The sequence below is a fragment of the Trichoderma gamsii genome (assembly GCF_001481775.2).
Source record: "Trichoderma gamsii strain T6085 chromosome Unknown Scaffold_1.2, whole genome shotgun sequence".
Classification (NCBI taxonomy): Eukaryota; Fungi; Ascomycota; class Sordariomycetes; order Hypocreales; family Hypocreaceae; genus Trichoderma; species Trichoderma gamsii.
The window spans coordinates 1,490,603-1,518,462 of record NW_020171338.1 but is presented as its reverse complement, the minus strand read 5'-3'; the positions used below and the strand labels follow the sequence as shown (position 1 = coordinate 1,518,462).

The window sequence follows — 27,860 nt, the reverse complement described above, 5'->3', positions numbered from 1 at the left end:
AGAATCAGAGGCTGACTGACGACGACGAGAACCCGGGAGTTGGCGGGGGCGCGCCTTTGTCTCTCATCGGCCTGCTCCGTCCGCTGCGCTCGATATGGATTAAACCCGGTGACCCGTCCCTGCTGCAAGGCATCCGCCAAACTTGCTTTTTGTATCACAACACTTGTTGGAGAGCGGAGAGAATGTGGGCTTTAGGGGAGGGGCGATTGTTTGGCCCTGATTTTGATTTTGCTTTTGACCGCCTTAGCACGGCCTTATGTGAGGGCCAGTCAGTCAATGACATGACAGGCTGGGGCTTACAAAGAAAAATAGAGACCGAAATGTCATTAAAAAACAAGTTCTGTGCTTCCTGTGGGACGGACGGGTCTCCATCCTGTCAAAACTGCGGTGGCAAAAAACCATACAGGAATCGAGTGAGAGGGACAGAAAAGAAAGATCAGCAGAGGTGTTAGCGCTGGCGTCTTGTTCTGGATAAACAGGCGCTAGACAGCATCAGAGCAGCTTTGGAGCATGAACGCTTCCACGATGAGCCTAGCCGCGTGTCTCTGCCATCGGGCCTGGGGCCATCGAGCATTTGGCGCGCCCTCGGGCTTTTGGCAACTTTCCCATGAGAGGGGGTGGCCGCGGCACAAACGCGCAAAGGGTCTTGCGAGAGGGCAGAGGCTGGCAAATCGGAAGACGGGAAGATGCAGGAAAAAGTAAAAAAAGAGGCACAAGTCTAGGCCCCATCGCGCATCTGAGAGCTGCTAATGCGAGCCGCTCCCACCGTCCGCGAGGTCCCCTTTCCGCATCTGACTGGCTTCCATTTGGGCTGTTGGCTGGGCTTATTTTTATTTTTTATTTTTTTTTATCGACTTTTCCCATTTTTCCCCCTTCCGACTCGGCAGCCTGGCCAGATCCCAGCTCGCCTCGAAAGAGGGGCCCCAGGCGACAAAAAACGTCGAGTTCTGATGCAAATCACTACTGCAGCTAAAATGGTCTGCTTGCTTGAGACGAGCAACCGAGACGCTTCACGGTCTTGCTGGGCAGATTGACGACCCGACAGCTAGGAGAAAGCGGAGAAAGGCTGATCTTGCTGTGTTTTCGGCCCGGGTTGCATACACAAAAAACAAGTATGGATGCTGGCCATTTTGGCTTTTGGCTGATCTTGCCGAAACATGGACCCCGGCGATGGATCTCTATCTTATGCAGGATCCTTCCCAGCACCCTTTTTTTTTTTTTGTTTTGTTATTTCCATTGATTTGATTCTCGTGCCATCAGCTCCTTCGCCCTCATCCGACGGGCGCAAGACCCCGACTAAGACGAGCCACACCCTCCGCAAAGGCCGTTGTTAAGCACACACAGACTGAGTCCATAGCTTACAGTAGCTGAGTAGGTAGTATCTGGTAGTGCCTTGAATGCGTGCCTGTTCGCCGCCAAGCTTGCCCATCAGATCCAAGAAGCGACGAGGCTCGGCAAATCAGAGCGATCCAAAGCAAGGGTGTAAGAGCAATAGAGAAGGCGAGAAAGTGAAAGCCAGCTGGGTGAGACGACCACACGCCTCAAGCCATTGATACACGATCCAATCAGATGGCGCTTTGCCAGAGCTGGGACGACCCCTTAAACAGTTTTGCTTTTTTCCACTCTCCTGACCTCAGCTGCCCTCCATTTTCCACTCTAGACCTCTTAGTTCAGGCGTCTATGTGTGTGTGTGTTTCTTTTGGCCGCACTAATTTTCATGACAAGCCTCACTTGCCATATCCCTGTCCAAAACTACCGCCTGCAGCGACCAGCGCAACAGGGGTCCCCTCCTGACAAACGCCCAAGAAAGAAAGAAAATAAAGGAAAAAAAGTAGTAAAAAGAGGCTTCTCGGGTCCACCCGTTTGTCTAGAACACAAGCATAAGCCCAGAGAGAGGGAGAGGGAGAGTTATAGCTCTCTCGCTCGGTGCAAGTGTTTTTGCAAAGCTACCTAGCTATAGCTGCAAGTTTCTGTCTGGTGACCAGAACTGCACCGGCGCTTTATGACCTGAGACACGCTTTGTGATGAAGTTACATCTTCAATCTTTGCTTTTTGCTTTGTGCCCTCTTCACCTTTTTTTTTCAACCCCTTGGATGGTGGCCGGGGCCTTGATTCTATCTCCTTGCCTGGAGAGACTATTGGTTTGTCCACAGCCACAGAAATCTCGCTACACCCTCAAGTCGGATTCAATTTGCGCAAGGACCGTCCATAACGTCTATAAACTACATAAAAATAGCAATACTAGCCGGTTAATCCGTAGCATTACTCATACATACGACGACTAGCATTACAACTTATATCTGACACCCAGGGATCAAGGGACCAAGGGCTCATATACGTGTATCGGCTGGCTTCCGGAGAGCCCAGCAGACCTCTTCTCAGTCTCACCTTGTACACCACTCGTACCCCTTTGTATCCTTTTCCGAGATGCGACAATTCACATTTCATTTCTCCGACGGCTTGCTACTGCTGCTAGGCAGCACTTCCACACTATAGATGGGTACATGCTCGTGCATGCGTCGTATAGTCGCACTGCAAGTAGGTATACTGCTAGTCTAGCATAGTACTGAGCTTTATCCGTCCACCAACAACAGCTTGGCGTGTCCCCATGTGCAGCTCGCTCCTCGCGCCGCCAATACTGTAATGATCCTTGCTCATCTAACAGAATACACGCGTGCTAAATCGCTATCGTCCGTCAGCCAAAAGTGACTACATGTCAACTTGCTCGAAAATAGCAGTGCTGCATACATACAGCTCGCCGGCTCTTTTGCTTCTCAGAAGCCGAAACAACAATGAGCTGCCACTTATACCACCCGTCCATACAGCAAATGCTGGCAGGGCTCCACCAAGGCGATCTTAACTCCATTTTCTAAATCGGCGCCTTTCCTAATGGTACCCGGGTCCAGAATTGAGAGCTCAGCGCAAAAAAAAGCCCTGGTTTGAATTTTTCCTGCCGTGAAGGGCTCCTCCTGCATGCATACCAGCTCCATACAGCTCGGACAAGTAAGTAAACATCCCCCATCCCCAAACAATCAAGGGCATCTAGGCGCTTTTATGGGTCATTCAAAGACACGCTCCCCTCAGTAACTTCACCGCATCCTCTTCCTCGTGTCCCACCCATGCCATGCCTCGTTCGGCTTCATTAGGCGAGAATGCCACCTGTAAGTCATTAGTCGTATCGCGCCACCCTCCTCGCCAACCTATCGTGAGTTAAACTTCATCTGCCCGCAATTTGAGCAGGTCCACCACTGCCGCTCCATCTCTGTCGCGCAATACTCGCAGCGCCAAGTGGACGGCCGAGGGGGGGCTGGGGCCGGTGCCGACGTGGAGACCAGTGCCGACGTCGATATTGGTTGTCGCTGTGTCGTCTGCGTCGTCTGTGCTGTTCGTGAGGCCTCACCAGCCTTTGTCTTCTTCTTTGGGGGGCTATTTGTTAAGTCGATGACAGCTGGTCTCGGTCCAGGCTGTCTCGGCTTCACCGGTATGCTCAATGTCGTCTCACTGCGTTCTACTCCACAGGCATCACAGCACAGGAAGCTCTGTGGGTTGTGCAGAGTGCATACCGAACATACCCAGAAGGATCCTTCGTCTGGTCGAGGGGATGCCGGTCTCTTATTGTCATCACGGCTGGTGCTGTTTGGTCCTGCATTTGAGCCCCTGTTGCCAAATACAGAGGCGTTCCCGCCTCCATTCATAACCTTTTCCGCTGGCGATGAGGTTATATACGAACCACCTGAACTGGCCAACTCGTCTTCCTGAGCGAGCTCCCACAGTGCTTGAGAGATGGCAAGCTCGTTGGCCTCATCCTCTTCGGCTTGTGTCCGGAATCCATTCTTCGATGCCGTATCTGCAATATCATGTATCTCGTTCTCACTAAGCTTCTCAGTGGCGCAGCCCTCAAGCGCTTTGTTGCGTCTCTCGGCCGCTGCCGCTGCTGCTTGACGTAGGTTCCTGCCTGGCCTTGGCGGCCGTGATACGTCTCCTCCGCCAAGGCGTCGCCCCGACCCTTGAGTTAATTGTTGGTGGGCTTTTCGCTTTTCAGCAGCGGTACGGGCAAGCCGTTGCACTTCATGGGGTGGCAACGTTTGTCTCCCGCCCAGACGGTGGCCATTGGACAAAAATCCTTCGCCTGTATAGCCTTTGTAGAGGAGACCCTGCCATTCATCACGCAGCTGGTCCCAGAGGGCGTGAAACTTGGCGTCATGAGGTCCGTGTACAATGTGGCACAGCTCATGCAGCATAGTGTCAACGACACTCTCTGTTGGAAGAAATTGATTCTGGTCCTGTGGATAGCGTAGTCTCAAGCATATTTTCTGCCCGCGATTGACATTAAGCCCTATTCACAAAAGGTTAATCACAACCTTGGATACCCAAGTAAGAAACAAAAAAAAAAATTGTAGTGGTATACACACCTAGTAGGTTCTGCTGTGATGGATAGAATTCGGCCAGCTCTCCAACTTTCCATCCTCGACTACGCATAATCGGCTTCACCAAAGAAGCCACTTTCTTCAAGGTCGTCAACGCATCATCAGCGCGCCGAAACTGCGCCAGATGACGGTAGGATAAAACCAGGGGATCATGTTCCGGCATATTGACTGAACCGTTGTGATTAATGGATAATTTGCTCTTTAGTTTGTAACAGTATCGTGTTCCGTCTAAGATCTAATCGAAGGAAAAGTGAAGGTATTAAGCGATGGCGCAGGCTATGTAAGGCAAGAGAAGGAAGAGAATCGAGAGAGAAGAACCATGTCTACATGGATTCAAGTCACCAAAGATGCTTCTAGACACTCGCCACGTCACAGGTAGATGCCTTGAATGGCAGCATCTCTTTTCAAAATCGAGCGCAACCGTCGCCGGATGGGATGAGTGCGATGGCTGTAACTCGATTGTTTATGTAGCGTTCATGTAATCACGAGATGGCAAGGCATGAAGTCTACGCGGCCCGAGATGACTAAGCGCCACGTTGAATGATGATGGACAGCACTACCACGAATCACAGCTAGGAATATCAGGTAGTACAATCTGATGATTAGGGCAGGCGAATCATGTTTTGGAAGAGACTTCCTTTCAACCTTATCAGGTGTTGAATATCTTTGCTTTGCAATGCTAGGTGAATAGAGGACCTGGCTTATAAATTAGCAACGCTTATCTAACACTTGGGTGGCTTCTAGAAGGCAGACAAGTTCGGCGACACCAGCGCACCCGCCTTTAACGAATCCAGCAATCGCTAGAAACGGGCTATTATAGGAATATGGGGGTCCGATATCAATTCTTAATCAGGAGATAATTGTTATCGAGTAGCTCATCAAAGGAAACTTATTGCCACATATACGCCTTCTACCCGTATATTCCCAGTCTAAATCCATTCGGAATAGAGTACGTACCAAAAGAAGATTCAGAAATGAGTGCTCTAGAAGTGTCTAGATCATTCTCCATCTTTCGCTGCCGTCCGAGTTCCGTAAACTAATGGCATGAAAGGCTTGCGTACAGGCTTATCGTTTTGAGTTACTTTGTCTACGCCGCCCGTCACATTTCAGGGTAAAACTGTCACATAAGAGAACATACAGGTACAATCAAGTACAACGCTTGTAGACGTACTCGACTGGCTACAACTCTGTCATATTCAGGAGTATTATGATCCTTGGGCAAGCCCCCCTTGTCCCGAACAGCGTGGGCCTCGGAGCTGAGACACTTGGTCCGAAGGTCCAGGATGCCACATGTAGCCGGCCTGCAAGCTGTCACATTGACATACCGCAGATGAAGCATCTAGAGAGATGATTGGCTTTCTGTAGATGCTACTCTCTACCGCAGACTAAGCCTCAAAGGCGTCGTAGCTCTGGCCGTGCATATGTACATGTGTGCTTAGCGTAGCAGCAGCCTGAGTCGGAGACGCCGAACGGGCATATTCGCACCGTCAGCCCATTCATATCGTGTGCCGCGGCCCAGGCAAACCAATGAGTTCGCGGAGACGAACATTGCATATAATATGAGGACTGATACCTCACATTCGTTGGTAAGAACGGTTGGCACCGAGCGGTCCTGGAAGCATGACTAGCTGCTTGAGTACATCAATGCTACCCCTACTTATACCACCTTATTATAGTATCGGCATGGTCTCCATGACAAGGATTTAATAGCACGCTGATGATTACCTTGCTCTGGACACGTGCAGTGCACTTGAGGGTATAATTCCGTGTCAATGCCGGCCTGCGATTCACACATTAAACACACGGTAATGCATAAGTCAAGGCAATTCAGCGGATTGCTTCCAGCCACTAGGTCATTTAGTAAAGCCATATTCCACACGCCTTAAGAGAAGTCCATTAAGTCTCTAAACACTTATCTTGCCCATCACGCATATTCAGTGTGTCTTCCAGCCGATGTCCGAGGTCTGAACAGCTCAGGCATATGCTCAGCGTTGTACAGCTTGTAAGCACCTTGAACAACCCTACCTACAGGGTTCCATTCCACGGACGCCTTTCAATTAGTTCATTCTTCCCAGCATCCTTATTACCACTGGCCGTTATAGTGATTTCGCGGTCTGTACAGTCGTATTGACATACTCCCATTACTCGGACCCTACTCTCTTTACGCTTCCCATTAAGCAGCTAGTTTTCGATATGATGTATATCCACAGTGTGCTGATTATAGAGAAGTCAAGCTAGAATGAATCTCAGTTTTGCTCAAGTAGACTACAATTAATTGATAGTACATATAATCGTGATCAAAACAATATCGCTCTCCTTAATCGCTCTCCAGTTTACAAAGATGATGACTGTGTTTTCAAGTCATCGTCGTCCAAGAATAAACATGTCAGTCGCAAGGATTTGAACAATGACGGGCTTATCCTCAACCACCTCGTACGTAACCATCTCAAGTGCTATACAATGAGTAGGGCTTAATTTCAGCTTTCTATGTTGTAGTTCTGTACTGAAGGGCATATACTGAGTGGCCCCCGTATCTACGTGTTGCGTGAAGTAGTTCAAGTATATGTTATAGACGTTTAGGGCATACACGACCGGCACGCTGTTCTACCAAGCGTAGGAGTGCATGCTTCCAATTTCACGTACCAGTCTGTAGACCATCTGAGCGAGTGTGTCTCCGGATGGTAGGAGGATACCGAATTACTGCCAGGTAACACACGGCTCTCAATGTTCAGTTATCCCGCTCAGTGCAAACGCCTCCCTTATTATCCACGGAACCATCTGGGGCTTATCGGTTGTTATATCGGTTATTACAAAGATCGTTATGCTTGCATCTCACATTTTTGTTAGATTTGAAGCTCGACAGCGGAATGAGTATGTTGGTCATAGTATATGGCACCAAGCTACTGTATCTGTAGCCGTTTTATCCTTGGTTAAATGAGACTCACAAGGTTACCTGCTGTAGGGCTACCCAGAGTGACTGATCCGTCCCCGAACCATCTTTCAGCTAGGTATATATACCATCATCTTTTCGCGAGCTATGATCTATCAGCTAGATCGAAGACTATCCAGCCTAACTTCAAAGACTGGAGATAGTGGATAGCATGTGTAACTTCAACCTTAACTTAATATGTCGCAAGCTATGATCTATTGTGAGACCAAAAACCATCCAGTTTTAACTTCAGAGTATGACGATTGTGAATGCATGTGCCATAATCTTTTCTCGAGCTACAGTATATTAGTCTATTGACAAGATCAAAGGCTCCAGCCTAACTTTAAACTATAAGATGATGGATAGCATGATTAAGGTCCGACGATAACTTTCTTGCTTCATACAGAATTAAAACCTGAAAAATTACTGCAGCTTCCTACCTAGCAAGCTAAACAAAGTCCCGATCTAAATCGTGAAAATGCCCGATAATATGCATTTGACACAACTCTTTCTGTATCACGGAGTTGTCTAATAGCGGCATTCATCGGCTAGGGGCCGGATATGTGTCAGCCGTCCAGTTCGTCACATCAATGATTATTCCTTTGGAATATATTGGAGGCTCTATTCTCCAAAGAGTTAATGCTTCTAAAAAAATATACAAAGGTTTTAGCCCAATGGTCAAGTTCGAGAGTCTCCAAGATATTATAGCACACATGCACGACCTTCATAGAGCAAAGATGATGTTTCTCAGCAAGTTCCTACAGAGGCATATCGTATAGTCATAAATGGCCGCTTTCTGCGTTTACTCTACCCTGTCTATAGACGCCATGTTCTTTCGTTTGGGCAGGATCACAAACTTAATTCTAACTTTTACATGTTCCATTCTTACCGAGTCAAAAGTATGTGTAGAGTTTGGCGGCTTCTAACTCTACGACTTGGATGTCTCGTGTTAGTGATACTACGGCATTCATGATCGGTTCGGTACCCCGTATCCAGGCCTAGCTCTTATCAAATATAGAGACAAGGGCAAGACCGTAGCCCCAAAGCTAGCCTGAGATCGACCACAGATTTGCCTAGTCTAGTCGATTGTTCCGTTGTCGTCCCGCCTCGATTCGCTCAGAACAGCGCTACAGATTGCTCCAGCCACGCTGTTCCTGGCCAGATCCAGCTGTGTCCCTGCCAATCAATGCAGCAAACGTTTCACCACCTCAAAAAAAACAAATGGCCATGGAAGAAAAACAAAAGATAGTTGGTCACCTGTTGCAAGAGAAAGTGGTGACAAGCGGGTCTAGTATGGCTCGGAAACGCTATCTACAAACTATCAATCTGCTCACGAAGCCTCTAAGCTTCAGCGCTATTGGCTTAGCCCGCAGCTTTTTGATGCTATTCTAGATCCTCGGCGCTCGTCAAGCTATTCGGGACGGGCTTGCCGCCCACGGGTCCAGTTCTAGACTAATTAGCTGCCAGCGACTGGAGTCTCCAGATCAACTGCGACGCTGCCTTATCGTTCCAAGAAAGGCAAGGAATGGCAGGGGCTGAGGCTGAATCTCAGCGTGCATAAGGCGCTTGTGCTGGCGTCTCATATATTGGACTGACGCGCTGCGCTACCGGTGGCGATGGTGTTTTTTCTCTTCAGCCTTGATGGTCTCGAACTTTCCCTCTCTTCACGCGCCCGCCATTTCACGGAAAGTCAGGGTCTGGAACCCAAGACACCGGTCGTCATTCATTTTTGAGCAGCTTTAGGTTCGATATACGCCAGTGGCTGATGCTGGACATCAGGTATAATAAGGCTATCCGACTTTTTGCGCGTCTTCTCGTCGTTCCTTTTGGCGTCGTTGCTGCCTACATTCATTTCGTCTATCATTCATTAGACTTCAGCGATTAACGATGCATCTTATTCAACTTCTTGCCGCCAGCTTGGCTGTTTCAGTTTCATACGCCCTCCCTGTTCAGGAGGGCGCAAAAAAAACATTTGTAGTTTCTCGAAAACCTGCCGTTCAGTACCGACCTCAAGCCAAGAGCGCAACTCTTGTGGCCAATGTCACGGACCCCAGTGTCAGCCGCGACTCATGCGGCTCAGTGAACATGGGCGGCCGCACGTTTTGGACTTGCAGAGACACGGCCGTCCGCCTCCCTGGCACTGATCAGTTCGGATGGGTGTTTACCAACACCGTCGGCTGGACTGACCATCACCCTGATGGATCTCCAGCCATCCAGACCGGAGGACCTGTCGGGGCTGGATCTAACGGCACCAATAACATTCTGCTGATGAAGGGCCCGCAGCCGTCTCTTCCTACCTTTTATGCTTTGGGCTCCAACCAGTGCCCGAGCTCTGGAGTCTGCGCCGATGGCACATCGAGATGGACAAGCTGGCCGGACTCACCACCAATGGTCTCGAATACGGCCCAAGATGGGACTGTCACGGCATATACCTGGATATCCAACAACCACATAACTGGCAGTTCATTCCAGGTTTTGACAACTCAGCCCTCAGTCACCCTCCACAAAATGACTTATAAGCCCAACACCAATGTCAACGTTGTCCCGACTGTGAAGCCTGTGGACACCAGCTTCTGGAAAGCGGGTGAGATTGCTTATGGAACCTATGGCAACGTTGTCAACGGTGGATATGCCTACCTCTATGGCCTGCTGTATCCGAGCGGAGTTGCTCTGGCTCGTGTTCCGGTCAACAGCATTGAAGACAAGACGAAATACCAATACTTTGTGAGCGGCAAGTGGACCAGCACCAAGCCTGCCATCATCAACCCGGCTGCCGCAGTCCCCAATGCCGGGACGACAGGCCAGGGAACCTTTTACTACTGCAACAAGGCCCAGTCGTATATCTGGATCGGCCAGAACAGCCCAAGCGTTTGGGCAGACTTTTATATCTCGACGGCCCCGAGCCCAGAGGGCCCCTGGATCACGCCCTACCTCCTCTATTCCGGACCCAATGGCGACGCAGAGCTGCCGTCGTACAGCCTGCAGGCGCATCACCACCTGCTGCGCAAGACTGACGACGGCATCTATCTGACGTGGACGCAGTACTTCAAACCCAGCACGTATAACGCATATGTCACCCCGCTTGTATACGTTTCGTTTGTCTAGGATTGGCTTGGGCTGCAGATAGACATGCATTTGCTTGTGCGTCCTCGTACATAGATACCCCATTGTTTTTGAATGCGAGCAAGTCACGAATGCCGGATGCGGACGAATACATGTTATTACGGGCATACTATTACTGTACATATAGACCAGGGTCTTGGGAGCGGGAGGGGCACTCTTGGTCCAGCGGGAGTTCTAAAACGTTTGGTTATCGGCGTCAAAAATCTTTTGTTTCTCGATTTGGGAGGTGGAGGAAGCTAGGATTCACGAACAAGCAGCTGTTAGATCAAAGGAAATGAAAATGGCATGGTTTCATCTTACCCCTTTCATGCAAACCACCGCTAGACAAATCGAACCACGGCCACCACGATCAACGTCCATGCAGGCGTGACTTGGTTCGAGTGAGCGTGCAATGCGCTCGCCTTAAACCGGGGCTGCCTGGAGAAGTGCCAGTTGAGCGGTGAGTTGGCAGTGTCTGGCCCTTGATTGCCCGCATGTGACACTCTAATCTGCCCGAACCCAATTCCCCTCCTCTTGGGACGCGGCATAGCTCATGCATAAATGCCTTATAATTGCGCTGCAATTGGTGTCCATGGATTCGTGTCATGCTTGTAAACAACAGCAGATAAACCATCGTCTGGGGATTCATTCCTCCCAGAGCCATATCCAGCCCTCTGCTTTTCTTTCTCATTTTTTGCTCCCCCATACCGGGTGCCGTCCGCTAGCCCTAGAGCGAAGAGCTCTCGTCCCTCTAGCCGTGCAGCCGCCACCAATCACAGGATCGCCCTCCATATCTATAGCGCATTGTAGCGCTGTGCCCTCCCTCCATCCCACTAACAAAGCCGCCGCCGGGACCCATCCACCGGGACCAGCTGGCCGTCTCCACACCTTCCTGTGAAAGCGTCTGCTCTGAATACCGTCATCAGGCTCAGAGCCCAACTAGGCTTTTTTCTTCTCTTTTTCTTCCTCTTCCTCTCTTACTCTCTCCTCCTCCTCTGCCTCTTCTCCTCCACGCTTCAAGACAGAGGCCCATCATGTCGTCCGACAACAACCAGCAGGTTATGGACGTGGTAAGACCGCCCATCGACTCGCCCGCCGAGATATAGCCGCGGCTGCTAACCTCAAAATTTGCCTCTTAGCTCTCGAGCATCTCGGGCCACTTTCGTCGGGTCACTGATAATGCCGCCGAGTTCATCGACAAGGGCGTCGACAAGGCCTCCGAGGCCGTCCGCGAGAGGCTGGCGACGGTCGAGTGGCTGCCCGATATCGTGAAGCCGCTCCCCCCACCCAAGCCAGAGGTCATTGTCGTGCCCCTGTCCAGCATCGAGAAGCTGCAGAACTGGTTCTCAAGGAACAAGTACCTGATCGGAGCCACCATCGTCGTCACCAGCGCTATCGCCTACAAGGGCTACCAGCAGAACAAATACGTGCGAAAGGTGCGGAGGGCCAAGCGAAGCAAGAATGGCGGCCGCAGCGAGGTCATTGTTATCGCGGGGTCGCCTCGACTGCCGCTGACCAAGACGCTGGCTCTGGATATGGAGAGGCGCGGATTCATCGTCTTCATCGTCTGCAATGCCACTGAAGATGAGGCCGCCGTCAAGTCTTTCTCCCGCCCAGACATCATGCCTCTCACCATTGACACCACAAATGTGAGCTCTTTTGCCCCCTTCTCACAGAGACTCATATGACAGCCCAAGCCGCTGTGTGTAAGTCGCAAAATGAAAGATACACTTGCTGACAGCTACCAGCCACCCAATGCCGGACTCGCTATTGAGCGCTTCGCCCACTTCCTCACATCTCCCAGAGCTCCAGGCCCCAACATCAAGCCGAACCAGCTGACCCTCAAATCCGTCTTCCTGATTCCCAGCCTCCACTACCAGACCTCTCCCATCGCCACCATCCCTCCATCAGCCTTTGCCGACCTTTTCAACACCCACCTGCTGCAGCCCATCCTCACCATCCAGACATTCCTGCCGCTGCTCACATCAAGGCTCGGCCCCATTGGCGAGAAATGGGTCCCTCCCAAGGTCCTGGTCTTCACTCCCTCCATCATCTCTTCCATCAACCCGCCCTTCCACGCTCCCGAGGCCACCGTCTGCTCCGCGCTCTCAGCTTTCACCGAGGTCTTGACGGCCGAACTGCGACCACTCGACATTCCCGTGACCCACATGCAGCTTGGCACCTTTGACTTCTCCGGCTTCGTGCCGATCCGCACCGGCTCGCCAACCCAGGGCCTGGTGACCAGCGCAGGAAACCCCGAAGACACTTTGATCTGGCCCGATGGTGCCAGACATGTCTACGGACGCAACTTTGTTGCCCAGACCGCATCTGCCATCTCTGGAGCCCGCATCCGTGGCCTGAAGGGAAGCTCTCTCCGTCATCTCCATGCCACCGTTTTCGACGTCATCGACGGCTCCGTCAAGTCTGACACCGTCCGCATCGGCCTCGGCGCCAGTATCTACGGGTTTGTTGGCCGATGGGCCCCCCGAAGCATCGTCTCATGGATGATGGGCATCCGCAAGGTCGATGAGCTCTCCACCTGGAAGACGAGCTCATACGAAGGCTCCGAGGATGGCAGTGACGACGAGGGCGCAGAGGGATCCATCTCCGAATCCAAGGAGTTCATTGCTGTCCAGTCTGAGGGCAATGTCTGGAACTCTGGAGAGACTGCCAAGTGGGAGGAACCTGCTCCCGAGGCCACCGCTGCTTAAAAGTCTCTTAACAGAAATGAAAACAAAACAAAAATTGCAAAACACAAAAAAAAAGGAGTAAAACAGAGAAAAGAAAGACAAATCATTTTCTTTTCTTTTTATTTCTTGGATTTTTCATGACACACAGCCTGCCGGGACAGCATGGCCAACAGTTGGCACTATGGGTATATATATATATGTTGAAAGCCCGTATTTAACGATTGGATGTTTTATGTATACATGGAAAGGAAACCCACTCTCATACTCATTGACGGTACATAGATACGCTCACGACTTTTACTAAATTTGACCACTCATTCATTGAACCATTTTTATACTTGATGTTTCCCTTTATTATTCCAGAGACCGTATGCTAATTTTCTATGTAACGCTCAATGTGAACCAAGTAGGCCTGTTTCCTCCCAAATAGCCTCCATTCCCAATAGGGTATCATTATAGGCTCGAAAAGTAAAGCAATGATGCATTGTAGCAACCATGAGTCCTCCTCAGTTTCTTCCACTTCGTAATCATAATCCCACTCAGCATCCTCTCAATGTCCCCTACTCCTATACCTCCCCCGTCCACCTCCGCCTCTCCATCTTCCCCCTCCTCCCCTTCCATGTCTCCCATGCCCACGATCCTCCCTCTCCCCCCTCCCCCCATCCCTAAACCGATCCCCATCATCATCCCCCCCAAACAACTGCCTCATATCCGGCTTCACCTCATCCTCACTCTTCTCCGCGCTCTTAGGCACAGGCTTCTCCAAATCCTTGGACCACTTCGGATGCGAGCCCATCTTGCACTCCGGCCCATCAGGACAGAACCCCGCGAGATAGTACACGCACAACTTCCTCCTCACATGCTTCTTCGCGCACAGCGGGCCCAGCGGGCAAAAGCCCATATCATAGTGCGGACACGGCGGCAGCTTCGACAGCGGATCGACGTGCAGATACAGACACTCCTCGCCGTTGGAGCAGTACCCGTTGCGCATGAAGAAGTTGCACTCGGGCATCTTACGCAGGTTGTACTCGTGCAAGAACTCGCACTGCTCGCCCTTCTTGCACAGGCCACGCAGCCAGTGCTTGCACACCAGCGAGTTGAGCCCGCCCGACGGGTGCTGCTGCTGCTGCTGCTGCGAGCCGTCCTTGGAGCGGCCGTCCGAGACGTGGCGCTCCGAGCAGCGCGTGCCGTTGGGGCAGCTGCCCGCCTGGAAGGCTTTGCATATCGGGCGGTCGGGGGAGAGGCCGACTTGGTACGTCTGGCGGAGGAACGGCGAGAAGCGGAAGCTGTAGGAGTGCGCGGCGTGGTTGAGGATGGTGGCGACGGGGTCTCTGGACGAGGACGAGGTGGCTGTTGTGGCGGCCATGGTGGTCGATTTGGTCTTTGGGGGTTTGGCTTGGGCAAAAACGCCCGGGATGAGGTGTTTGCAGCTGATTAACGAATTGTCGATCGATTTGGTAGGTAGTGAGAAGCAATATCCTAGTGGTGAATTGAGCTGTAGAAGATAAAGAGCTGTTGTAATGGTGGTGGTTGTGCAGGGATGATGAGAGGCGAAAAGTTGGAGCTCTTGGGCGCAGCAATTGGATCAGAAAGCTACGGCCACTCGCTAGCGCGGATGTGTCAGCCACATGTCTATCCTACTACCTTACCTCGAGGGGATGTCCTACAAGTAGAAGGGGTAATCTGTGCTCTTTGTAGTAACCTCGCAAAAGAAGAAAGTATCTAAAGCTCATCCTATTTGATAATGGCACATGAGCTTAGCTCTAGAGGCATGGGCTCATAAAATGTTGACTGTATCAGCTTTGGTTCTAATTCAGCTCATTGCTTAGCCATGAATTCAGCAGTAGTGAGACACAAGGCTGTGTGAAATGAATCCTATAAGCGGCATTGCAGTGCCACGGGTATTATTATATAGTATATATATATCAAAGATATGCATTGTAGACCAGAAAAAAGGGACAAGGCCACCCCTTATAAAGTAACATTTGAATGCAGACTCGCAAAAGCTTTTTGATGCCAGCAATAAGCCCTATACACAATCTCTAATAGAAAATCCCGGTGCAACTCCGTATGAGCAAAGTAAATCAAATAAAACAGGCCAATCACTTTCAAGTGCAGATCAAGGGTGTAACCCTTGTTAAAGATCAAGTGTCCCATCCGAGAGGGGAAAAAATCCAGCGTTTAAGATCATAGCGAACAACGTAAAGGAAAGCAGAGGCCAAGTACGCGGATACAGCTCAATAGAGGCTCTCGGCATAGTGGCCTTCTCTCTTTTGCGCGTAGCAAACACAGCAGTTGATGTAGCGATGGATCGATGTGTCTTCCAGGCTCTCTCGCGCTGCTTCCAGCATGGCCACTCGTTGTGCAGGAGAGAGGTTTAGGGCTGCGAGGGGTTTCGCGGCCATGGCTCCAAGAGAATCGTTAATGGTGGTTTTCATGAAGACACCCAGAGCTCGCAGAGTCTTGTCGCGTGGCCAGGTCGATATCGGTACTTTTTTTGTGATGCAGTGGACGTTTGTGAATCCAGCTTCTCCAAGAATCTGCTCAAGTTCATTGATGGTAAGAATATTGATGCCGTAAACTCGCAAGCCGTCCTTCATCGACTCGATAAACACTCGAAGGGGGTCGTCTTCTTTCATAGATCCATCGTCGCACCGGATTTCGAAAATGAGTTCGTGGAATTCCACCCAGCCACCGTTCTTAACATGTCTATCCTCCCAATAATTAGCTACTGTTTCTAGGGTCGGAAAGGGCGGCACATCAGCAACAACGGGGACGAACGGATATATCTTGGTAAGAAGGCCCTGAAGGTTTCGAAACACATGAGTCATTTGTCGGAAGTGTACAAGGTCGAAATCCGATCCGTGCAGCCACTCAGGCTCCTCGCTATCCTCGATAAACATGCGCACGTTGATAGGCACCCATGGTGGTTGAATGGGTGAAAGGTCAGTGCCAATGACGCTTGCGCTTGGATGCTGATCAGCGACTACCAAAAGGATATCAGTCAATTATGCGCCAAAAAGAACAAGTCGTTGCGCCGGTATACACGCGAATATGCACAAGTATTGCCATACCATCTATGGGCCATATTCCTGTTCGAGAGCTTATTAGCATTTGAGTACTTTATAGCGCTTCGCCAAAGCGACTTACCAATGCCAGTTCCGATGTCAATGATTTTCTGGGGGTAATCGCCGATGTTGGCATAGAACAAATGCCCGCCCTACAACCCAAATTATCCCTCTAAGCATTTGATAACCCAAGTAGGTGGTTGATGCTCGGCAACACCGAGCGAGGCTGAAGGCATCCTGCGCCATACGCCGGCGCGCGAAGCAGAGCAGGACGTACCATTAGCTGGAGAAACAGGGCGTGGACTGTTTCCTCCCTGTGACGCTCGACCTCATCGTTGGGCATGGGATAGATGCCTCTGCGGAAGCCATGATAGCGCCGGCCGTAGGCAATCTCGTCTTCGTAAACGCTCGGGGGCACGGAGGTGGACGGCCCTGATGAAACCTCCCAGCCGCTCTCGAAGTCGCTGGTGGCGTCGTCAATTTCAAAATCAATGTCGTCGTCCGCGTGCTCGAGCTCTGTCCGCGTCGTGACGCTCGTCGCATCCGTCACCGACGCTGTTGACACCAGCGAAAACGTGGTGTCATCGTCGTCATACATGGTGCCCTAGGAAGCGTGTGGATAAATGAGTTGGGTTGGACTTGACTGCAGACGGAGCCATGACCCTTTGTTTGCCTTAAGAGAGAGACGGTTAGGACCGAAGTGGAACCTGACGCTCCACCGTTGAAGAAAGACTACTGTTAGCAGCAAGTCCCTTTTAGACGCTTCCCTGCCAGGCACTAGCAGGCATATTCCGTGAAGATGAGGGGGTCCCCTAATTAGCCTCTCATCTCTGCCTTCTCCGCCGTGGCACAGAAGCTACTTTGACGCGCAACTACCGAGGAAGATGGAAAGGGTCAACAGCCACAGCTTGGCACCTCGCTGTCTTGTAAGTGAGCAGTAGCCTGCATCAGCCCAAGAGCTGTTTCTTATTTTCTTTTTCCCGCCGTCGCGCTTAATTGGCGGAGCTTGAATCCTCATACATTAAGCACTAGTCACAGTCGGTTAAGCTTTTGGCATGGCACATCTAGGCGCGCTGCCGGTCCCTTGTATAACACGGCTCGCCGTCAGTTTGCCCGGGCCTGTTGCTAATTTCGCAGCCGGTGGATAATCCAGAAGCACAGAAGACATGAAATACGGTGCCCTTGCTCTTCGAGCTAATGTAGTCTGATAGTGGAAGTGTGGTGTAAGAGATGCTTCCCAGACAATGCCTCCTGCCGGCGATTCAGGCGTCCGATACTGGCACACACAAGCAATGAACAGGCAGCAGCCGGACGAGCCCGATCCGCGGTACTGGACAGACGAGCAGGGTCCCGAAGTGGTAGCACGAATCGGGCCTGCGGGCGCGCAGACAGCGTGCAGATGATGTGTAGTAGTACAGAGAGGTTGTTGGTTCGCTTACACGCACAAGTATGTCGCAGTCTTACTCGTGGTAATACGTTGCAGCGTGGATATTAATACTACCAGTGTGAATGTAATAATATAGTGGGATATAGGTATGTAGTAATCAGATCTGCTCGAGCCATAGTCAGTGAAGCTCGCACAAAGGAAGAAGCCGCACTGACCCAGCTCTGTGCAGTCCCGCGCAACTTGACAACATCGACACAGCCTTTGTGATAAGATCAGCAAAGAGCAACGCAAAAAACACCCCATGAGTGAGGTAGCATCGAGTGGTGGTAATTCCTGTCACCAGGTAATCATCGAGCACCCACGCGTTGGCTGTGATACCCGCGATGCAACACACCCGATGCCTGTCCTATTTCGGCCTCGAAGGGCTAAAAGCACCCCGGCAGCATCCGAGATCCTCCCCGAGCGGCACGCACCATAGTCTGCAGCTACACAAGCGGGGAATGCTGAAGAATATGGATAGCATTCGTGCTTGTGCTCGTGCTCCATCTCCATAGGCCAAGGACCAGTAACAAGACGAGGACCGGCAAGTGGTGTGCTCCAAATGTGCCGCGTTTGGCTTGTCTCGCGCTTCAGATTTTTCTCCTATCACAGCTGCCGAAAACGTGGTGTTGCAGCAAATCATCCAGAGCCTTTTGAGCCCACTTGGAGGGGCTGTGCCTCTCATCAAGATTGCAGATAGCAGTAGTAGCAGCAGTAATCCAGCACTCGATCCCTGCGGGCTGCATCATTGGACGCAACAAGGCCACCACGTCTGGGCAAGATAAGTGCTAAAGCATGCAGTGAAGGATCATTGCATGTCTCCATAGAGGAGCGCTCCGTGCGTCTTCCATACAGGAGAATCCAGGTGCACACGTGAATACCTTGAGCCTGGCCTATCGGTGGTTGCTGTTGGGTATCAAGAGGTATCAGCAGGTCAGCTGGAAAGCGAAGCAACCCTGGAGATGCAGTGAATCCCAGCTGCAAGTGGCGTGTTCTCACTCGCGGAACTGCCAAGCATACAAAAAGCGTGTAGTTGTAGCGTCCAAATAGCATCATGTACTTCTAAGCTACTGCCTGGGCAGCAACAGCGCAATGTACTAACTGGGCAATCGCGAGTATAACCCAACAGGGGGCAGCAGAGCCTTCTTACCTGCCTTTACCGGCACTCGAATACGCTGCTCTTATAGGCCGCGAGATGGAGGAAGGAGGGAGGGAGGGACGCAGTAGGCTCGGCTCTTCCCTCCCCAGCGGTGACATCAAAACGTGGCAGCTACAAACGGTGCCTGTGCCTGCCCATCCAGTCACGACGCCTGGATCGAATATCTTGTGTCTCCGCCAAGCAGCAAGGATCGCAATCTGTGCTCGAGCATCCCCCGCCATGCCCTAGTGGTGGTGGCATCGGAGACTTGTCCAGTTTCTCCATACCCATACATCTACGGCGCAGTATGGCATGTACTGCTAGCAACACCAGCTGCAGGCTGACGGCGGTTGTGACTTTTAACCAGTGCAGCTTTGTGCAGCATCTTGTGCAGCGGCACGTATAGCTTGTGCAGCGGCTGATGTCGTAGCGGATGCAACATGACCCAGGTATGAAACTCAGCTTTGGAACATCGCGACCTTGCGGCATGATGGCATGGCATGACTAACCAAGGCACCTACGAAGCACACAGCACGGCAAGCGAAACACAAAATCCTCACTCTAGGGCTAAGGGTGCTCTAGCAATCCCACCGATATCTAGCTTATGAGTCAACGGTGATTTCAAATCGAGCAGAGCAGAAAGAGACAAACGCGCAAAGGGCTTGGAAGCCAACGACGTCCCCCTGCGCATCAGCAAGGCGCAAGCTTGGAAACACGAGTTAACAAATCTTTAAGCTGGGAAAGGAGAAAACTACAATCCGTATTTCAGCTTGAAAGCATGGCTGTCTGCCTGAAAGTACGGCTAGCAAGGCGGTACCTAGTCATTACTGCTACCTCTTCCTCGAGGGGGCCATGCAGGTTGTGGGTAGCTTCAATATTAGCCAAGCGAGTCTGTACTTTGTAAGCACGAGAATGACCATGGCCTGCCCTCGACGGTGAAAGTTCGACGTTACCTATCCGTTCATTGGTCAACCACGGGAGGAGACCGAACAGTAGAGTGGGAAAAAATTCCCTCGAATGGAGAAATGGTCATTCTCCTCTTTATACTACTCCATATGGTGGCCAGCAACGGAAGTTCATCCTCTTCGCAGCCTACACAAAGGATTTGACCATCGTCACGCCTCTCTAAGACTGAGTATACAACATGTATGAGACTCAGGAAAGAAAGAAAGAAAGAGGTCGACCGGAAGAAGAGGGCAACAAAGAGGAGAAGAGAGTCATTGTCTGAGGCGGCGTTTCGACAGCCTTGCGCGCGGTTGGCCATCGACTCACCCTGCAGCTGGCTATGCCGTGGCTTGCCAGCCTGCTCCAAGAGCCTCACTTTGACCTCGTCCTTATCCACTTCACACTTGCACTGCCCCATGACAGCTCAGACTGATTTGGCTGAACAACAAGGTAAATACTGGTCACGTCGGTGTCAGATTATCACATTATTTTGAATTTTTGCGGCCAAGTTCTTACATCCGGTGTCTCACAGTGAGCATTTTACAAATAATACCGTTGCTAGGGTTTCCCATTAAGCCAAAAGCCTTTTTAGCATGGCCCGAAGGAGATGCGCGCTCCATTCCGTGTCTTATTCCTTCATGTTCATGACGGAGACGTAATGGTCTATATGGAGCAACTCCACGTTCATTTCGGCCTTGCCGCTCCAATACGCCCTTGTCTCACGACAAAGCATACACTCAATCTGATATGATTCGATGTGAGATGTGCCACATGTCTCGGTCAAGCTTGCCGGTCAAGGGCGCTTCATTATTTGCCAGCGAAGCGCCATCTCGCCTTGCCAACAGCGGGCTGATTAATTGGAGAGATTTGGTTGAGCCGTCAGGCCGACGCATTGGCCAGTCTCACTTCACGGCTACCGGCCTGAACGTCAATCAAATATGTACGATCAAGCAAGGAGCAACGCGGCGGTCAAGAAAGGCAAACACGGACCTTCTCCGTCGTCCATGGATGAGACGTAGCCACGGCGCTTAGGAGCTTCTGTGAAGCCACGAATCCTGAGCCAGAGCGAAAGCGAAACAAGGGTGAAGGCGGCCCAATTTTGGGACCCAGAGTCCGTGCGGAAAGACTGAGAAGCAGGTCAAGAAGAGATTCAGGGAAGAGGGAGAAAAAAAAGGTCAATCACGAAGAGACTGCAGACGTCTCAAGCAGGAGAATTGGCTGCAGCGGCAGTAGCCGCAAAAAGAGCGGTAGCGGTACCTGGATTGGGATGAACGGGCCTTTTGGTTGATGTCCACTTCATCAGTTTAGCTATCCGGGCGGCTCTAAACTCTCGGCCTTCCAGCCATTGCCTTTAGCTCTCCCAACGGGTCGCCATCATCCACCCCCCTCCACTCGACTCTGATCGCCGATGGCACAGCACCAATACCAACACTGGGCATGGCAACGGCGAGAGAATATGCCAAAATACGGCTGTGGCTATATCTGGATGCTGATATGTAGGAGGCAACGTTTGCCAAGCATTCGTTCTTCATACGTTCAGGCAGAATAGGACTCGGCTCCGCCTGGCGGTGGCTCACTACGACCAGCGAGCACCGTCTCCGGCCAACACTCCAAGATCTGGCCATCCCACGCATGCTGTCATTACCCTCTGCTCTCTCTATACATGTCACTCTCGTCTTCCCACGCAAGTCAGCAGTTGGAATCCCCGCAATTATGTCATGCATCGTGGCTGTCTTCATCCTCTCCCTGGACCCTGGCCACTCTCAGGCCGTTGTTTGGACCCTCAATGCCTTTTCTCCCAGTGCGTAATTTGCATTCTCTCTCTCGTACCTGTGTCCCATCTTTCTGTGCTCAGTGCCCAAGACATTTCAGAGACCCCCCGGGTCCCCACTTCAGCATGCTATTCGACTTTTGCTCTTTGCCCGTCCCACACCCGGACCGCACGTCTTTTGCTCGGCCTAGGGTTTTGGCTCTGCCTGCTATATCGGTGTATGCTCGTATGAGTGAGTGCTCCGTACCACGCCGCGTGCAAATGGTGTTTGGCAATCATGCCCCCAAGAAACACACGACACGCCGGCATCGAGCCCCAGCAAGGCCCTCCCCCCCTTGATGCCTAACCTGGGCTTCTGTCTTGGTCGTTTGGTGAGCTCCGGAACTAGCCCCGGCCCAGGTAGCACGTCTCCGGCAGGGCTTTGGAGGTTGGATCTTCACAATGTTGCCGATTTACTACAAAACTGTCCCATTCTGCTGCTTTTGTGCTCCTTTCGCCCCCCCTCTTGAACCCTGAGGGCATCCCTTGCCACTGCTCTATGCTTCACGCTCAGCTCCCAATTGATGACCCTGTCCACGGTTACGGCCGTTCCTGAAGTCGCCGTCTCCTCCGTCACCGCCGTTCGCCTCCGGTTCTTCTGTCCGTAGCCCGATAACAAGATGAGCGCCGCCGCATCCCGCAAGTCACGCATAGCTACGAGTGTGGCGAGAGTTATGTACACCAATGCAGTCTATTTCCCTAGCAGCAGAATATACCAAGGTGATTCGCCGGGAATGCTCAATTACAGCTGCATCAACCACGTGTATTATGCGTATGCCAGCGTGACGGCGGACGGCAATGTTTTTGTGAGTTTTGACAAAATCCCAGAGACCACACAAAGGGCAGAGTGGCTTCTTTTCCCGTGCAATGGTTCGGAAAAAGTTGAGAATATTTCACCTGCATGATGTTGCTCGGCTGCTGACTTGTGACGTGTGGCCCAGCTCGGCGATGAGTGGGCCGATGCCAGAGCGCCAGTGGATGGTGTTCAGGGTGGCTTAGGATCCTTGATGCATCTCAAGCAGAAGCACCCTCACCTGCAGGTTGTCTTATCTATCGGTGGCAGCACTGCATCAGAGGCGTTTCCCATTGTTGCATCAAGCACTCTTCTCAGAGATAACTTTGCCCGGTCTGCCCTTGGCCTTGTGGAAGCATCCGGGCTTGATGGCGTTGACAGTAAGTACAAACGGAAGAGCATACAAGAGTCTACAAGAGTCTCGAGCTAACTATTCGTGATAGTTGCCTGGGAATTTCCATCCCAAGCTAAACATGGCCACGACTTCCTGGCCTTGCTGGCAGCAGTGCGGATTCATATGCCGGAAGACCGCTTCATTTTGACAGCTGTCCTCCCCGCGGCGAAGGAGGTTCTCCAACTAATCGACCTCAGCACAGCGGCCGAGTACCTTGACTACATCAACCTTGTGGCATATGACTTCTTCGGCACGTGGACATCCAAGACTGGCCATCACGCCCAATTATATACAATGAACAAGGATGAACCCTCAGCATCGACGGGCGTGGCCTATGTCATGTCCCAAGGATTCCCTCCAAAGAGCATCCTGCTCGGGATCCCGACCTACGGACGAAGCTTCCTCAAGGCCAATGGACCAGGACAGGACTTTAACGGCGTTGGCGGGCAAGATGGCACATTTGAATACGGCGAATTACCACGAAAGGGATGCAAAGAGATTGTGGATAGGCGCTACATTGCGGCCCAATGTGTCGGTGGTGATGGGGGGTTTGTCACGTATGACAACCCCGAGACGGTCAAGGTCAAGGCTGAATTTTGCAAGCAGAAGGGATTAGGGGTTTGTGGAGCTCAAATTTGTCCAATCTTTGTGAGACACAAATTGGTTGCTAACTATCAAATTTTTTTAATATTGCAGGGGCTCTTTTACTGGAACGGACCGGCTGACTCTCGAGATCAAGCACGAAGTCTGATTGCGGCTGGATTCCGCGCTCTACACACCTCGTGAGGCACAGAGTGTCGGTATGACGTCTCTCTCTCACGTTTTCTCTTTTGTTCTGTGTCTGTGTGGCACATATAGAATTCTCATTACGCATACGCCTTTCGACTCTCGCCTTACCGCTACTACTAGTGCCAGCAGATGGCATCAATGGGAGGGGTGGCTTGGCTCGCACGAGCGGTGCTGCATGACTCGGACGTGGTCGCAGGAAGGCGCGTTCCGAACTTCATCTCCAGCTGTGGCTCCATAACGTGGTAACGAATGTTCTTTTTGTTCTTCTTCTTCTTCTTCGTCTACTTTTTCTTTTTTTTTTTTGGGCAGAGGCAAACAGGATGCTTTGGCAAAGCCGGAGTGGATAGGGGGGGAAAAGAAAATAGAAAGAGATGCGCGGGTTCCATTGGCGCGCAACGGAAAACCGAATATCTTATGATGATATCCCTTTATAGACTTCAAATAGACGGGAGCAGGCGTTGTTGGCTTTTTCCTCTTCCTCTTCTGGTTACGGCAATAGACGTACAATCTCTTTCTCTTTCTGTCTCTCGCTCTCTCCACGCGCCACCTGGCAGCATCTAAGCTCAACGATGCCCTCCGCTATTCGACGGGCTAGCTGGCCACGAGCCCCATCGCTATTCATAGCGTCATTATCGTGGCTCTACACGCTCGAGAGGAAGGAGGATTTTTGTGGCTCCAAGCCGATGGGAAAACGTCACTCAGCAGTGGTGCGTTTCAAATCCGAAGGCGCCCAACTGGGCCAACTGGGGTAAGACGACGTTCTGGGTCTGCAATTAGAAATTTGGAGCCTCGACTCTCCCCTCTTTTTTTTTCCGCATGTGTGTGTGTCAATGTGTGTCGTGGAGCTTCTTACTACGGGCTTGCTTGAACAAGCCCGATAAAAAAAAATCGGGCCTTACGAGTTATGATAGCTGTCGTTTTTGAATGGCTCCGTTTCTTTTTTGGGGGTCCTTTTTTTTTTTTTTTGTGGCAGCTTGACAGAGAAAGGCAAGCCCATGGGTCGGTGACGCTTTGGTTGGAAGCAGATGCACACGGGCGGAGCGAAGGGCGGCCGAGTTCGGGCTTTTTGGGACGGGACGAGAGGCTGCGTTGGGAGATTTTGGTGAGATAGAGAGAGTGGGAGCCGGTGATGAATTGTTTATGGAGATGTTTTTGACCTAATGAGGTGGTGGCCTTTCCAGATTGTAATATTCCTAGATGTTTTCACTCGATATGATGCATGTGAAGCTCAAGATGAGAGCCAGTGAGATGAGAAGCATTCGCTGCAAGAAGGATCGATCTCTTTTTTTTAGACGCTACATTAGTAGCACATGCGTGCTAAAAACTCGGTTGCATTTTTCTCCTACCTGTCTTGTCGTTCGTAAGAGTTACAGCAGCCATGTATGTCTGTATGTATGTAGTTTAGTTTAGTTTTTGCATGTATGCGCTGCTTACTACCTGTCACTTCGGACTAATGCCGCCTTGGCCTTTTCGTGTTTGGCTGCTTGGGCCAGAAGCAGGTCAACTGCTAAATTCTATTAGCTATTTTGCTGCTTGAGTGGTAGAACGGTCTCGGCGAGCTCCGTGGAGCATAGACATGATGGCTTTTTGGGGTTTAGGTAGGTATGGAGGTGATGCTATTTCAAGAGGCTAACAAAAACTATTAGGCTAGAAAAAGGGAAGAGCAAGGAGCCAGTATATGCTTTGATAGGTATATTACGCTAAGCACTCCGATGATACTGAGGGAAATAAAGAAAAGAAAAAAACATCCCGTATGACAGATAAGCAGTAAGCAAACAAAAAAAAACAAAAAGCAAAAAGATTACTACTACTGCCTCAAAACTTACGCAAAATCCTGCCCGAAGACGTGGCTTGGCCTTCTCGATAGGGTTTGTGGATTGGGAATAATAGCCCACCCCCGGCTCCATATTTAATAACAGAAAATGGACTGGAAGAAAAGGGAAAGAAAAACCGCCTACCAGGTCTCTTATGACATATGATGCTTGCATGCATGAGTCTCACGTGGCGATAAGAGATTGGAGATGGAGATGCAGAGCACAATGTCTCAGATGGAGGTGCCCAATCGTTGCGTATCTACTTACATAAGTACCTGGGTTGGTGTGCGCGGACGTCGAATCGTGATGGGTCTGTATAGTCATGATTTTTAATTGAACGATGGCTGCAGCTTTGGAAGTTCTTGACGGCAGTGGCTGTTTTCTAAAAGAAAAACGGAGCTGAAGAACGGGGGGCGTGGAATCCGAAGAAGAAGCTCTCCAGCTATCAAACTGCTAGTAAAAAGCAGCACCTATACTGTACGGAGGTACCTTTGCTGTAACGGACCCCAGTGACAGACGGTGACGCATCCGGTAGCCGCTCAGCCTTAAAAATCGTACCTACAATAAGGCAAACAAAACCAACACAAGCAAACCCAAAAAAAAAAAAAAAAAAAAAAGAGTTCCTCAGCTCAGTGCCAGGCTGACGGGTCGGGGTCTTAAAAACGAGAGCCACCTAATTTTCTCATCTCTTCTTCCTTTCGCCATTTTTGCGTCTTCTTTCTCTCGTTTTGCCTCCATCCCTTTTAAAGATGCGCCTCATGCGGCCTCGTCCATCCGCTCTTACATGTCGTCGTTACCGTTGAGACACGCAAACACACGCACAGAGAGAAAGAGAGTTTCTTTTTACACATCACCATGTCGAGTCCAGGCAGGGACATGCCTGCGAGAGCAGCAGACCACGATTCCACGACATACCTCGCTTCGTCGCCGTCTCCGTCAATCGCTTCGTATCGGCAGCGGCACCCGCAGTTTCAGCCTCATCAGCAAACGACCGCGTCCGAAGCAGCAGCAGCTGCGTCACCGTCAACAGCTGCCCTACAGGGACAAGATCAACAGCATCAGCATCACCACGACCCCAACCTCAGCCACAGCTTCACCGACAACAATGACGCCGCAGCGCCCTCCTCCTCGTCCGACCACATCCCCCCCTTCGAGCCCATCTTCACCCTCCTGACAAACACCACCACAAACACCACCGTCCACCCGCGCGTCCACTACCTCTTCAGCGACGACGACGCCTCCGCCGTGCTCACCGCCCCGCAGACCGACCCTCTGCACCGCGCCCTCGTCGTCGATCTCGCGCCGCCCGCGAATCCAAGCGGCAAATGGACCGTCTCGTGGGCGTCCAGCCTGACGCCGGACTTTGCCGTCACGGCGTCGCAGCTGTCCCTCCAGCACAGCGGTAACAACGAGGGCGAGGAGGGTGAGAATAACGAAGGTGCTTCGTCATCCGTGATGCTTCGCGTCGAGGGCGTAGAGCGCGAAGGCGTCCCTGCCGATACAAAGCCTACGAACGCAAACCTTCGGGGCTCCTCGAGCAGCGGTGGCTCTGCCGCTGGCATTGTTGGCCGTGAGGACGTGGATCAGTTGACGGAGGAGTTTAAGCGCCGCATGGGTGTCCTGAAGAAGGTGGTTGACGAAGGCGAGCGACGACGGGAGACGCTGAATAGGCTGAATGAGGAGATGGCAATGACGCACCCTGATGGGAGGGATGATGATAATACTACAACAGCGACAGCTGCGGCTGTGGAAGACGATACCCATGCAGGAGGGAGAGAGCCGCAGTAAGGTCAAGATACTTGCTGCCTTTATTTTTCTTTGGATACTACTACTACCCTCCTACTGTAGCTATGTCAAGCTACCATGAGATGGACGAGATCAACAAATGTCTCTCAACTTATACCAGACTCGGCCCTCCTTTACCTCGCCACAACATACACAGAGCACAACGGGAAGCATAGTTGGCGCACGGTCACATCTACATTGCAGCCTTAGATTTGCTCTTTTGCTTTCGATTTAATCCACAATAATCTCCTTTTTTATTTGTTTTTCTCGACGTTGGGGCAGTCTTTGAAGGATATATTACATATTCTCCGCTCTTCGGGTATCGTAGCGAAGTGATTATCAAGATTTCATAATAATACCACCACTACTAGTATTTACTCCCATGCACCATGTGCCTTGATCAGACCTGCACCCAGTTAGAGGTGCGAGCAAGAATGAGAATAATTTAATTAAAATTTGATATTAGAAAAAAGTCTTTCTGCTGAGCGCCTCAAATGCTAAACTCCAAAATGTTCTTCCCAAAACCAGCAACCAAAAACGTATTGGTGAAAAAAAAGCAGTGTAAAGGCGTCTAAACAAAATCAATCCAACCAGCCATCTCTTGTGCTTCGACAAACATAAAAAAGACTCAGAGCTCGTTCCCATTCAACAACCATCGGAATGTCATAGCCCTTGTGTGGCGCCCGAATCCAAAGGCGTAAACAAAAGAAATATGGGCACAAGGTCATGCCGCATGTCGGTAGCTACTTT

At 51.1% G+C, this 27,860-nt stretch overlaps 8 protein-coding genes across 8 annotated transcripts; 5 read left to right on the top strand and 3 right to left on the bottom strand.

The window, feature by feature from the left end:
* Positions 1-3,200: 3,200 nt before the first annotated feature.
* Positions 3,201-4,590, bottom strand: TGAM01_v200460 (hypothetical protein; the record flags this gene model as incomplete). The annotated part of the gene is made up of 2 exons (XM_018806177.2): positions 3,201-4,336; positions 4,413-4,590. 2 exons carry the CDS (start codon positions 4,588-4,590, stop codon positions 3,201-3,203), a joined length of 1,314 nt encoding a protein of 437 aa, XP_018660658.2.
* A 4,653-nt stretch (positions 4,591-9,243) lies between these two features.
* On the top strand, positions 9,244-10,461 carry TGAM01_v200459 (hypothetical protein; the record flags this gene model as incomplete). The annotated part of the gene is made up of 1 exon (XM_018806178.1): positions 9,244-10,461. One exon carries the CDS (start codon positions 9,244-9,246, stop codon positions 10,459-10,461), a length of 1,218 nt encoding a protein of 405 aa, XP_018660659.1.
* Positions 10,462-11,492: 1,031 nt separating this feature from the next.
* On the top strand, positions 11,493-13,169 carry TGAM01_v200458 (hypothetical protein; the record flags this gene model as incomplete). The annotated part of the gene is made up of 3 exons (XM_018806179.1): positions 11,493-11,528; positions 11,598-12,107; positions 12,207-13,169. The coding sequence occupies 3 exons, from the start codon at positions 11,493-11,495 to the stop codon at positions 13,167-13,169; spliced, it is 1,509 nt and encodes a 502-aa protein (XP_018660660.1).
* A 529-nt stretch (positions 13,170-13,698) lies between these two features.
* On the bottom strand, positions 13,699-14,514 carry TGAM01_v200457 (hypothetical protein; the record flags this gene model as incomplete). The annotated part of the gene is made up of 1 exon (XM_018806180.1): positions 13,699-14,514. The coding sequence occupies one exon, from the start codon at positions 14,512-14,514 to the stop codon at positions 13,699-13,701; it is 816 nt and encodes a 271-aa protein (XP_018660661.1).
* TGAM01_v200456 (hypothetical protein) lies at positions 13,777-14,586 on the top strand (the record flags this gene model as incomplete). Its single annotated transcript, XM_018806181.1, has 1 exon — positions 13,777-14,586. The coding sequence occupies one exon, from the start codon at positions 13,777-13,779 to the stop codon at positions 14,584-14,586; it is 810 nt and encodes a 269-aa protein (XP_018660662.1).
* Positions 14,587-15,385: 799 nt separating this feature from the next.
* TGAM01_v200455 (hypothetical protein) lies at positions 15,386-16,814 on the bottom strand (the record flags this gene model as incomplete). Its single annotated transcript, XM_018806182.1, has 4 exons — positions 15,386-16,134; positions 16,223-16,240; positions 16,299-16,368; positions 16,494-16,814. The coding sequence occupies 4 exons, from the start codon at positions 16,812-16,814 to the stop codon at positions 15,386-15,388; spliced, it is 1,158 nt and encodes a 385-aa protein (XP_018660663.1).
* A 5,341-nt stretch (positions 16,815-22,155) lies between these two features.
* Positions 22,156-23,508, top strand: TGAM01_v200454 (hypothetical protein; the record flags this gene model as incomplete). Its single annotated transcript, XM_018806183.1, has 4 exons — positions 22,156-22,341; positions 22,477-22,708; positions 22,772-23,340; positions 23,419-23,508. The coding sequence occupies 4 exons, from the start codon at positions 22,156-22,158 to the stop codon at positions 23,506-23,508; spliced, it is 1,077 nt and encodes a 358-aa protein (XP_018660664.1).
* A 2,672-nt stretch (positions 23,509-26,180) lies between these two features.
* TGAM01_v200453 (hypothetical protein) lies at positions 26,181-27,113 on the top strand (the record flags this gene model as incomplete). The annotated part of the gene is made up of 1 exon (XM_018806184.1): positions 26,181-27,113. One exon carries the CDS (start codon positions 26,181-26,183, stop codon positions 27,111-27,113), a length of 933 nt encoding a protein of 310 aa, XP_018660665.1.
* Positions 27,114-27,860: the final 747 nt, after the last annotated feature.